This window comes from Argentina silus (assembly GCF_951799395.1).
Source record: "Argentina silus genome assembly, chromosome: X".
Lineage (NCBI taxonomy): Eukaryota > Metazoa > Chordata > Actinopteri > Argentiniformes > Argentinidae > Argentina > Argentina silus.
In genome coordinates, this window is record NC_139653.1 from 41,895,929 (window position 1) to 41,908,428 (window position 12,500).

General features: G+C 44.0%; 1 protein-coding gene across 1 annotated transcript in view; it reads right to left on the reverse strand.

Annotated features, from left to right (window-relative positions):
* Positions 1–6,234: 6,234 nt before the first annotated feature.
* Positions 6,235–12,500, reverse strand: part of LOC310822204 (acylphosphatase-2-like) — a gene marked incomplete at both ends in the record, with an annotated part of 15,597 nt that continues 9,331 nt past the window's right edge. The window contains one exon of the mRNA XM_083694555.1: positions 6,235–6,349. Within this exon, the coding sequence (XP_083550681.1) occupies positions 6,235–6,349 (115 nt within the window). The remainder of the gene's footprint in view (positions 6,350–12,500) is intronic.

Here is a 12,500-nt window from a genome sequence, read left to right on the forward strand (position 1 = left end):
ATGAAAAGGAGACTTCTGAGAGTGAATAAAGAAAAATCTTATTATCCCATGTTTTTCTTTGTGTGTGCAGAGCACAAGGAAATTACAGTAATTGCTCTCAGCTTTGTTTTTGCACAATAGTATTCGATGAAGCAAAAATTATTCTAGTCTAATCTCAAGCTAGATGACTAATGCAAAGTAGAGCATTTCAGTTTGTTTTTGTACTCCCTAGCCCCCCTCTCTGCTGTAAAAACACCGCCCCCCTCCCATCACCCAGAGACACCATTGTACAGCTGACCTCTGATACTACAAAGAAAGTTGGCCTTTGTTGGTGGAACTTTGTGTTGCCAGGCAACCGTTGCCTCTCAGAACACACTCTCATCCAGGTGAAGTGATACGTTGGCGGAGGGGCCGCCCCCGCTGTATGGTAATGCAGAGAGAAAAGGTGAACACAGAAATGATGTTGCTGGAGATGGTGATAATTAGTGTCATTTTGAGGAGTGTGTGTGTGTGTGTGTGTGTGTGTGTGTGTGTGTGTGTGTGTGTGTGTGTGTGTGTGTGTGTGTGTGTGTGTGTGTGTGTTTGCATGCATGTGTGCGAGTGTGTGTGCGAGTGTGTGTGTGCGAGTGTGTGTGTGTGTGTGTGTGTGTGTGTGTGTGTGTGTGTGTGCGAGTGTGTGTGCGTGTGTGTGTGTGTGTGTGTGTGTGTGTGTGTGCGAGTGTGAGTGTGTGTGTGTATTCAGACAATGTGGTCAATCGTTAATGAGATCCATGCTGAGGAAGAGAGAACTGAGTATTATGTAACCAACATGATACAATAAAACATTACATAATTACTACACAATTATCAAGCAACCTAATGTAAAGTGTCACCATTTCATTTCAGTAGATCCTGATCCCCTATATGGTACAGCTGACAGGAAAGCTCCTGTATGGCGAAGGAGATTAGAGAGAGAGTTGAGAAGACATGGGCAGTCTTTTTTTCTCTCACTCCATTCCACTAAGTGTGTTGGTTACCATGGCCACAGCTGCGAGTTGCCAAACTGCGGCCTGTGTGAAGAGGAGGAGGGGAAAAGGAGGAGGAAAGAAAAGAGAAGAGCGGAGAGGAAAGGTCGAGGGGGCAGCGATTCTGCCTGATTTCAGACGCTGTGGAGTGTTGTGTGAAGAGAGTGGGTGGGCTGGGTGCACTGTGCTGCTCCTCTCTCTCATCACTCTCTTCTCTCCTCTCCTCTCTCTCTCATCACTCTCTTCTCTCCTCTCCTCTCTCTCTCATCACTCTCTTCTCTCCTCTCCTCTCTCTCTCATCACTCTCTTCTCTCCTCTCCTCTCTCTCTCATCACTCTCTTCTCTCCTCTCCTCTCTCTCTCATCACTCTCTTCTCTCCTCTCCTCTCTCTCATCACTCTCTTCTCTCCTCTCCTCTCTCTCATCACTCTCTTCTCTCCTCTCCTCTCTCTCATCACTCTCTTCTCTCCTCTCCTCTCTCTCATCACTCTCTTCTCTCCTCTCCTCTCTCTCATCACTCTCTTCTCTCCTCTCCTCTCTCTCATCACTCTCTTCTCTCCTCTCCTCTCTCTCATCACTCTCTTCTCTCCTCTCCTCTCTCTCATCACTCTCTTCTCTCTTCTCCTCTCTCCACTTCACTCACCTCCCATCTCTCCTCTTGCTCATCACTCACTCTCTGCTCTTCGTGCTCTCTCTCTCTACTCCTCTTTCCACCACTCCTATTTCTCTCTCTCTCTCTCTCTCTCTCTCTCTCTCTCTCTCTCTCTCTCTCTATCTCTCACTCACTACCTCCATCAAGCCAGAAGGCATCTGATGGTATGCGAGCGAAATAACTGAACAGCAGAATTACTCACAAATAACAGAACATGAGGGTGATACACTTAGTGTGCAGTGCAGTACAGGTAGAGCATGGCGCTACAATGTTACGGTTGTGGGTTCCATTCCCCCTGGGATCATAAATGTATATACAATGCACTTGCTGTACTGTAAATTGCTTTGGATAAAAGCATCTGCTAAATGGCATACAATCGTTCTCGATTGGATTACTTAAATGCATTATGATGAGCCCATCCTTCTGATTTCCACCTCCGCCAGCCTCTCCGACGTGATTCCAGAGCACAGATCTCAAAGAGCTCCTTATGTTCAACGTTTGATCCTACATTCCTTTACTCTCTCTCACAAGCAGCGGTCAGAGACCTCCTCTCCTCCCCTCCCCTCCCCTCCCGTCCCCACCCCTCTCCTGTCTCCTCTCCTCCCCTCCCCTATCATCTCCTGTCTCCTCTCCTCTCCTCCCCTCCCCTCCCCTCTCCTCTCCTCTCCTGTCTCCTCCCCTCTCCTCTCCTGTCACTTCTCCTCTCCTCATCTGTCTCCTATCCTCTCCTGTCTCCTCCCCTCACCTCTCCTTTCCTCTCCACTCTCTCCTCCTCTCCTCTCCTTCCCTCCCCTCTACTCTCCTTGAAGCTGGTTATGTATGTTGATGCCATCAGATTGGTCTTTCAGTGAGGACCTTTAAAGAGAATGAGTTGTATTGAAACTGACCCTTGGGCGGCCTGGTCTGGTCTGGCCTGGCTTTGTGTGAAGATGGCAAAGACTGTGGGAGACTAACAAGCATGAAAGCCAGACTCTGAACAATGCACACACTGTCAGGCTCACTAATCAACTGTAGAGGTTGTTTTCAGTGACAGAGGATATAGGGCAGGGGTGGAGGTAGAAATCAGAGGACGGGCACATTATAATGTATGGAATGGAATGGTATCATGTATCTGTTTTTGTGCGTGTGTGTGTGCGCGTGTGTGCGTGTATGTGTGTGTCTATTACTGTCCTCCCACACTGTACAGTGGCCTTTTCTCCCATTGATGATGGGAGTTGCCACAGGGCTTTTTCCATGTGGCTGCACTGCTGGTGGCTGTTATTCCATTACAGCTCAGCATTCATTGACCATCACATCAACACAATAACACACAGTTAGAACACACAGGGCTGGGAAGCAATCATAGGACAGCCATTGTCATGGAAACCCCGGTACAGGGCTAAATACCACACCACATGGACAAAGAGTGAGGGAGGGGATGAGTGTGAACACATACACGTTGTATACACACACACACAAATGCACTGGTACGCGTACACACACACACACACACACACACACACACACACACACACACACACACACAAAGGCTGAGGGCTGTGATCAATGGAGGGATTGCTAGCACACTAACAGGTTATGTAAGTGTTGTGGATTGGGGTCTAGCTGAGAAGGCCTGTAGTGGTCCTATTCACCAGGGACATAAATCCACTACTGTTGGCTGCCACCAATCAGAGGGCCTCCTCTTTTGGCAGTCCACCAATTAGAGGCCCTTGTCTATTGCCCCAGCAGAGAGGCTGTGGAGGTGCCCTGGGGCTCGTTGGCATGGCAACACATGATAACACACGGTAAGGAAGCCTGTATGCACCCATCCTACTCACACTGGGAGAGGGCAGAGAAAAGCATATTAGTGTGGTGTGTTAGGGATAGAGACGGTTTAGACTGATAGAAAGACTGGACTTTTTGCAGTATGCATATTGGGCTTTATTTAAAAATGTTGTGAGTGTTTTTTCCGTCTGAATTTTTCGTAGGGGGACATCTTGTGCCTGGATACGCCCAGCCTATACAATGGCAGGGGAAATGCTGGAATAACATTAACTGTGTTGATTGGTGAGTTGAGTAGGGGAGGCTGGCGGAGGTAGAAATCGGAGGACGGGCTCATTGTAATGCATGGAATGGAAATTTCATATCATGCATTACAATGAGCCCGTCCTCCGATTTCTCCCTCTACCAGCCTCCCTTGGAGTTGAGCGCATACTGTAAATAACAGGCTCTGAAAAACATAAACAAATAAATCAAATCAAATAAAAATAACTTAGTCCCTTCAATCCATCGTAGTGGTTAAGTGGTCATTAGAGCTCTCTAGATTGACCCAGCGACCCCGCCACCCTCACCTCCATCCCCAGATGCTGTAACGGATGGTAGGAAATGGGATTACTGAGTCTAGCCGGTCACTTTAAGTATCCAGATGATCTTTATGACGAGAAGATCCTCTCCAAGCTGCAACGACAGGGAATAGAGGGTTTTATCCAATCATCCAAGACCAGGAAGGAGGCCTTAAGGGACAGAGAGCCGGGCCTCACCCACTATTACATATTACATCTGTCACTAGTCATTGGTCACTGCCTATAATGGTATGGTCTTACCGCACCTGTCACCATAGTTTGAAAAACATCAATTGCATTGAGTGACTTGGTATTTGAATGGACTCTAACCCCGTCAGGATAATAATTAGTAGATAATTGTAGTAGGCTGTAGTATTCATCACTGTAGTCCCCATACCACAGACAGCAGTGGGGGGGAGGGGGGGGGGGGATTTACCGCTACAATGCATGCTGGGTGCATAGCCAGACATACATACGCTAGACATGAATGTGTTGCACAGCTGCACATACGATTTATTAAAGGGATGATCCACTTCTTTAAAAAATGACCTGGTTTGGCCCGGACCTTGGGTGTAGTTGATTAGCCCAGACAGGCCGCGATTCATTCTGAAAAAATGTCCAAAACACCTCGCCGTGAGCTCTTACGCACATACACACACACACACACACACACACACACACACACACACACACACACACACACACACACACACAAAAACAGAATCTTACATACACACACACAGCGCTGTGTTATTGACTGGGTCAGTGCTGTACTGTTTGGGAGACTCAGCATGAGTGTGCAGGCTGACTCAGGTTTCTCTGGGTCTAATCTAATTGGATCAGGGCAAAGTGAGTCACGTGACCTGCTGTTACAGAAGGAGACTGAGGGAAGACACAAACACAGAGGCGTTGTTTCAATGACCACACTAGCATACCACTTAGAACGCATGGTCGAGAACTGGCAGCATTCTATGTGGTTTGCTGGTGTGTGGATTTGTTTGGAACATAGCCAGAGAGAGGAGTGCTGAATTCAAATGCTCTACCCTCCTCCCTGAAGTGTGCACTTCAATGGAGGGTGGCTCGGCCAGGCTCATTGTAATGCAAGGAACGGAATAAGGAATGGTGTTTGATACCATTCCTCATTCCATTTCATGCATTACAATGAGCCCATCCTCCGATTTCTACCTCCACCAGCCTCCCCTGCTGTACTTCTTTACTCCACCCACATTGCTGAGTTCAGAAGGGGGGTCCTAAGTTCTATTTCCAACCTTCTCCCAATTCCTCCACATTAATTAAGAAGCATTGGCTGTAGCATGGGCTTCACATGTAATTATATATATACCAATCAAATAGAACATGAGGAGGAATGAACAACTGCGTACTTAGGGGTGGATTGCCAGGCAGGATAATTGGAATTCAGCACTGAAAACACTCTCTGAAAACACTGGAGCTTTTTTTGTCCCTTACGTCAACTATTGTTCAGTTTAGAATGTGAAATTGAGTTCTAATCACAAAAGGATTGAGAGCTGCCAGTGCCATGCTCTAAGAAGAAAAGCAGTGTCTCTGAAAAGGCCCAGTCCTGCCCAACAATAGACCCTGCTCTGCCAGCCACTCTGAATGCTCAGACAGGGAGATGGCAGGAAAAAAAACTAAATTACCATGATTTTGTTGTTTGCATGGAAAAGCTTCACATCATTTTAAACGGGTTCACATTGGTTTCATAAGTGAGGTCATCATAACAGAGATCATGACAACATTAACACAAACAAGAAAAACATTTATTTTACAGAACGATATATTCTTCAGGCCTTCTTGGTAGTTTCTTTGGGATTAATTTCAAACAAAGCAGTCACCGCGCAACCTTTTTGGTAAACAGTTGAAGGATGAGGCTGGGGAAATGTAACCACTCTCAAATTCATAGACAGAGCTATGGATGCAAGGACTGGCCGTCCATAATATCTAAATGACAGTTTTAACCATGTTTTGAAGCTATATAGTCTTACAAACAATGGAGTAAAACACACTTATAGTCTGAGTTCTGATGGGGTAAGACAAGCTCATGAGACATTTCTAAGTTATATTCTTAAAGAATCAATGACTATATATTGTGAATTTAGTCCAAAAATTCATGTACAATCCCAGATTGGCCCTTTAACAAGCGCTACTAGGCACCATTTAGCATCAGGTAGAAAGTATAGGTAACAATTAAGTGGGTAGAGTACAATCAGTAGAGAGGATGTGGTTTGAGTAGCGCTAGTGGTCTGGGTACAGGCTGGCCCTCAGAACCGGGTCTTGAAGCCAGACAGCTCCATCTTGTCGATGGTTCTCTCGTTAGTGAAGGAGGCTCTGGTGATACGACAGGAGGGACTCCCTTCTTTACTCAGCCACACCTTCCTGTGGAGAGACAGACAACAGACAGACAGACAAAGAGAGACACAGACAACAGACAGACAGACAGACAAGAGAGACACAGACAGACAGACAGACAAAGAGAGACACAGACAGATAGACAGACAGACAAAGAGAGACACACACAGACAGACAAAGAGAGACAGATAGACAGACAGACAGAAAGACAGACAGACAAAGACAGACAGACAGACAGATAGACAAAGACGACAGACACACAGAGATAGATGGACAGACAAAGAGAGACAGACAGACAGACAGACAGACAGACAAAGACAGACAGACAGACAGACAGACAGACAGACAGACAGATAGACGACAGACACACAGAGAAGACAGACAGACAGACAAAGAGAGACAGACAAAGAGAGACAGACAGACAGACAGACAGACAGACAGACAGACAGACAGACAGATAGACAGACAAAGAGAGAAATGATGGTCAATATAATGATGGTCAATATATTGGTGCCTGTGTTTCCATAAAATACACATAAAATGCCACAGCATGACACAGTATGACACAGTTAGCCTATAGTGTAAATTGCTTGTGTTTGCTATAATCAAATCCAGTACATGTCTTTCTCCACGTTAGGTATGTTATGTCTATACATGCCACAACTCCACATTCAAAAGAAAGGTAGGTTAAATACTTAAACGCCAATCCACACTCAAAACATTTAGACCTATCCACACTATCTAATTTAAGCAGGGGTTCAAATTGGGTAGAATTAAGAGCATCTGGAGCATGGGAAAATGCACTCCTCTGCTAAAATGAACTCTAAACATGCCGGAAAGAAGGGGACTCTGCGGTCACCAACTCGTTCTCTCAGGAGACCATGGATCTGTTCTAACATCCACACTACTTAGAATGAACACTACACACTAGGATACTACTTAGAATGAACACTACACACTGGGATACTACTTAGAATGAACACTACACACTGGGATACTACTTAGAATGAACACTACACACTGGGATACTACTTAGAATGAACACCACACACTGGGATACTACTTAGAATGAACACTACACACTGGGATACTACTTAGAATGAACACTACACACTAGGATACTACTTAGAATGAACACTACACACTGGGATACTACTTAGAATGAACACTACACACTAGGATACTACTTAGAATGAACAGTACACACTAGGATACTACTTGAAATGAACATTACAGTAGCGTACTACATAGAATGAATACTACACACTAGCATACTACTTAAAATGAACACTACACTAGGGTACTACATAGAATGAATACTATACACTAGCATACTATGAATAGTGAAGCAATGAACTGGCCATGCATTCTAAATGGTAACCAGTTTGAATATTGGATATAGCCCCTCTTGATCTGTTCAGCTCAGCAACCTCTGGCTCTGGCCAAATAAGGCTCCCTACTGAGGGAATACAGACTTTCCAAGATGGATGGCTATCCAGAAAGGTCAACAGCAGATCAACTGACTTTATTCTGGGTTTGGACTAGAAAAAACGTTACTTTATACGACATATTTCAGCCCCACAAAATGAAAACAAGCATAGTCGAGAGTGGGTGAAATGTAATTTGGGAATGAACATCTGTTTACATTTGGTTTACCAACATTCTGTACTTAAATTATAAATTAAATAAATTATATTTTTAGTCAGATTACACTGAGGCCACTATTTTACAGTTCCCTTTCCCTTTGCTGCAACACTGGACGTTTAGTAATTGGTCAAACAGCTGTTAGCACAGCAGGGTAAAGCCAATTCAACCTCTTGATATTTAGACTTTCTTGTTGATTATATTACTGCACAAATAAGAAATGTACATGGTTGTTGTTTTATTTCTATATAGTGTATTTCTGTATTATGTATGTATGCCAATTATTCTGTAATTCAAGGACTCTTTGAAGAGATAAACAAACAAACATACCTCTGTTTTAAGACAACCAGGAAACATAGGCATGCTAACTGGGTCCTTGGGGAAGGTGTGACAACGTGACAATGTCACCCCATTGAAGTTGAGATTTAAAAAGGGTTAGGGTCAAGATAAGGGTATGAGTAAGGGTAAGGGTTAAGTTTAGGGTTAGGGTTTAGGAAAGGGACGTCCCAAGGATCCCACTTAGCATTTACCCCCTATAGCCTCGCCCAGCAGAACAAGGACAAATGATCCAGCTGTATCTGCACCCTCTAGACACAGCCAGCCAGCCAGTCTGGATACAGCACACTACAGTGCATGGAGAGGCACTTTTCCCTTGGCACTGTCTCCCCTCCATTACCCTGCCCCCCGACTGACTGGCTGTTGTTAAGGGTTCTATGACAAATGACTTTGCAAAGAGAACGAGCACACACATACACACGCGCACACACACACGCACACACACACACGCACACGCACACACACACACACACACACACACACGCACACACACACGCACATACATATACGCACACACACACACACACACACACACATACACACGCATGCTAGGACATGCTCACACGCTAGCACGCACACACACACAGACACACACACACACACACACACACACACACACACACACACGCACACACCATCAACCAAATTGAACTGAATTAGACTGAATTTCTGCAGATAGAAGGAACAACACAAACAACTGAGCTGACCTGAATGAAATGGAGTGACTCAGCTAAGCTGTATATCATACCTGCACCTCAGCTTGCCAAGAGCAGTCTTACTTCGGAGGTGAATCATCTTACTGTGAAACAGTCACCAGCATATACTTGTATACTGCGTCCTTGTCTTATGTCTTTGTCTGATTATTTACACTACATACCTATCAATGTTATATTATTGTAAAATGTCTTTGGGATCTCGAAAAGTGCTACAGTATACAAACAAATTGTTTTATCAAAAAGACGAGCCTAACAATGAGCAATGCCTAGCTCATAGACACCTAACCATTTCTCCAAAGCCTTCATGGGTGGGTGTGGCCTAAACTCAGGCATCATCATCTTTGCACAACAAGTTCTTGGCACACTGTGAACGTAGCATAATATAGGTCACGGCTTGGTGAATGAAGCCCTGTCACTCACTCTGTCACTCCGTCACGTGGCTGCCTGTCAGATTATTATGGCCAGCATAATTTCCTAGTCTGCATAGATTAGAGGAGATTGGAGAGGATCAGCAAGTCTCGCTTCATGTGGCCATCCTACTGCAAGGCCTGATGGGAGTTTACATCACACAGACACAAATGCAGGACAGGACTATAGAGACTGCCCATAGTGTGCCAAAGAGAGGTAGAGAGGGGGGGGGGGAGAGGGAGGAGAGAGAAGGGGAGAGTGTGGGGGAGAGAGAGAGAGAGATAGAGAGAGAGTTCAGATCACAGGGAGCCAGGGTGGGGTAGAGAGAGAGGGATGAGTGAGAGAGAGATGGGGAGGTGAGAGAGAGAGAGAAAAAAGAAGGGAGGGTATAGAGGGAGAGATGGAGAGTTGAGAGTGTTAATGATAGAGGGAGAGATGGGGGGATGAGAGAGAGACAGAGAAAAGAGAAGCAAAGGATAGAGGGAGAGATGAGTGCAGGGGTGAGAGAGAAGAGAGAAGGGAGGGATATAGGGATTAGAGGGGGGATGAGAGAGAGAGAGAGATGAGTTCCCTTCACAGAGGCAACATCTCCATCTACCGCCTGCTCTCCTCCCTGGTACACTGTACTCTACTACTGTACTCTATTACTGTACTCTACTACTGTACTAATCTGTACTCTATTACTGTACTCTACTACTGTACTACTGTACTCTACTACTGTACTAATCTGTACTCTATTACTGTACTCTACTACTCTATTACTGTACTCTACTACTGTAATTTATTACTGTACTCTACTACTGTACTCTACTACTCTACTACTGTACTCTACTACTGTACTAATCTGTACTCTACTACTCTACTACTGTACTAATCTGTACTCTATTACTCTACTACTGTACTCTACTACTCTACTACTGTACTAATCTGTACTCTATTACTCTCTTACTGTACTCTACTACTGTACTCTACTACTGTACTCTATTACTCTACTACTGTACTCTACTACTGTACTAATCTGTACTCTATTACTCTACTACTGTACTCTACTACTCTACTACTGGACTCTATTACTGTACTCTACTACTGTACTACTGTACTCTACTACTGTACTCCACTATACTCTACTACTGTACTCTACTACTCTACTACTGTACTCTACTACTGTACTCTACTACTGTACTCCACTGTACTCTACTACTGTACTCTACTACTCTACTACTGTACTCTACTACTGTACTCTACTACTGTACTCTACTACTGTACTCTACTACTCTACTACTGTACTCTACTACTGTACTCTACTACTGTACTCTACTACTCTACTACTGTACTCTACTACTGTACTCCACTGTACTCTACTACTGTACTCTACTACTCTACTACTGTACTCTACTACTGTACTCTACTACTCTACTACTGTACTCTACTACTGTACTCTACTACTCTACTACTGTACTCTATTACTGTACTCTACTACTGTACTCTACTACTGTACTCTACTACTCTACTACTGTACTCTATTACTGTACTCTACTACTGTACTATACTACTCTACTACTCTACTACTGTACTCTACTACTCTACTACTGTACTCTACTACTGTACTCTACTACTGTACTCTATTACTGTACTCTACTACTGTACTATACTACTCTACTACTCTACTACTGTACTCTACTACTCTACTACTGTACTCTACTACTCTACTACTGTACTCTACTACTGTACTCTACTACTGTACTCTACTACTCTACTACTGTACTCTACTACTGTACTCTATTACTGTACTCTACTACTCTACTACTGTACTATACTACTCTACTACTGTACTCTATTACTGTACTCTACTACTGTACTCTACTACTCTACTACTGTACTCTACTACTGTACTCTACTACTCTACTACTGTACTCTACTACTGTACTCTATTACTCTATTACTGTACTCTACTACTGTACTCTACTACTGTACTATACTACTCTACTACTCTACTACTGTACTCTACTACTCTACTACTGTACTCTACTACTGTACTCTACTACTCTACTACTGTACTCTACTACTGTACTCTATTACTGTACTCTACTACTCTACTACTGTACTCTATTACTGTACTCTACTACTGTACTATACTACTGTACTATACTACTCTACTACTGTACTCTACTACTGTACTATACTACTCTACTACTGTACTCTACTACTGTACTCTATTACTCTATTACTGTACTCTACTACTGTACTCTATTACTCTATTACTGTACTCTACTACTGTACTCCACTGTACCGTACCAGGCTGCCTTCAGACAGATGGCAGATTTGACAGCAATCACACAGGGTTTAGCGCTAAGTCGCTAGCAGCATCATGGGTGTGCTAATCCCTACTGATTCGCCTCTGCAAAATAAAATGGAGGATTTAACCCAAAACAGTGTGTGGGTAACACAGAGGTCACTCAATCATCTACTGTGAAAATAGTACAGTTCAATACCTCAATAGAGTCAATGCCTCATTATGATACGTCATGTTTATGTTTGTATGTGTATGACAATAAACAACTAAAGGGTAAAGAAATTAAATAATATCAATGTGGCATTTGTTTGAAGCCACCTCATACAATGTATGCAATGCTATGGTGGCCTTTCCATTCTCCTCAGCCCAGCAGTAGCTTGACTTTCTGTTTGACTTTGAAGTTGAACCTTTAAAGACCAGGCCTCGTCTCTCTAAGTGAATTACCTCAATTTAGAAGCACATGACCGTGTGCTGATCTAATAAGCACATGAAAAGAATACATGTAACGTGTTGCACAGAGAGAGAGGGGGGAGAGAGAGGGGGGGGGGGGGCAGGGGAGAGAGAGAGAGAGAGGGGGGAGAGAGAGAGGGGGGGGCAGGGGAGAGAGAGAGAGAGAGAAGGAGATAGAAGAGAGAGAACAGAGAAGACAGAAAGTGAGGTGAGAGATCGAGAAAGAGAAAGAGAGAGAGAGAGAGAGAGAGAGAGAGAGACTATAAAAAATACTTTTGTATATACTGTCATTTGTTGACCTATAGACAGAATCTTTTTCATTTTAACTAAT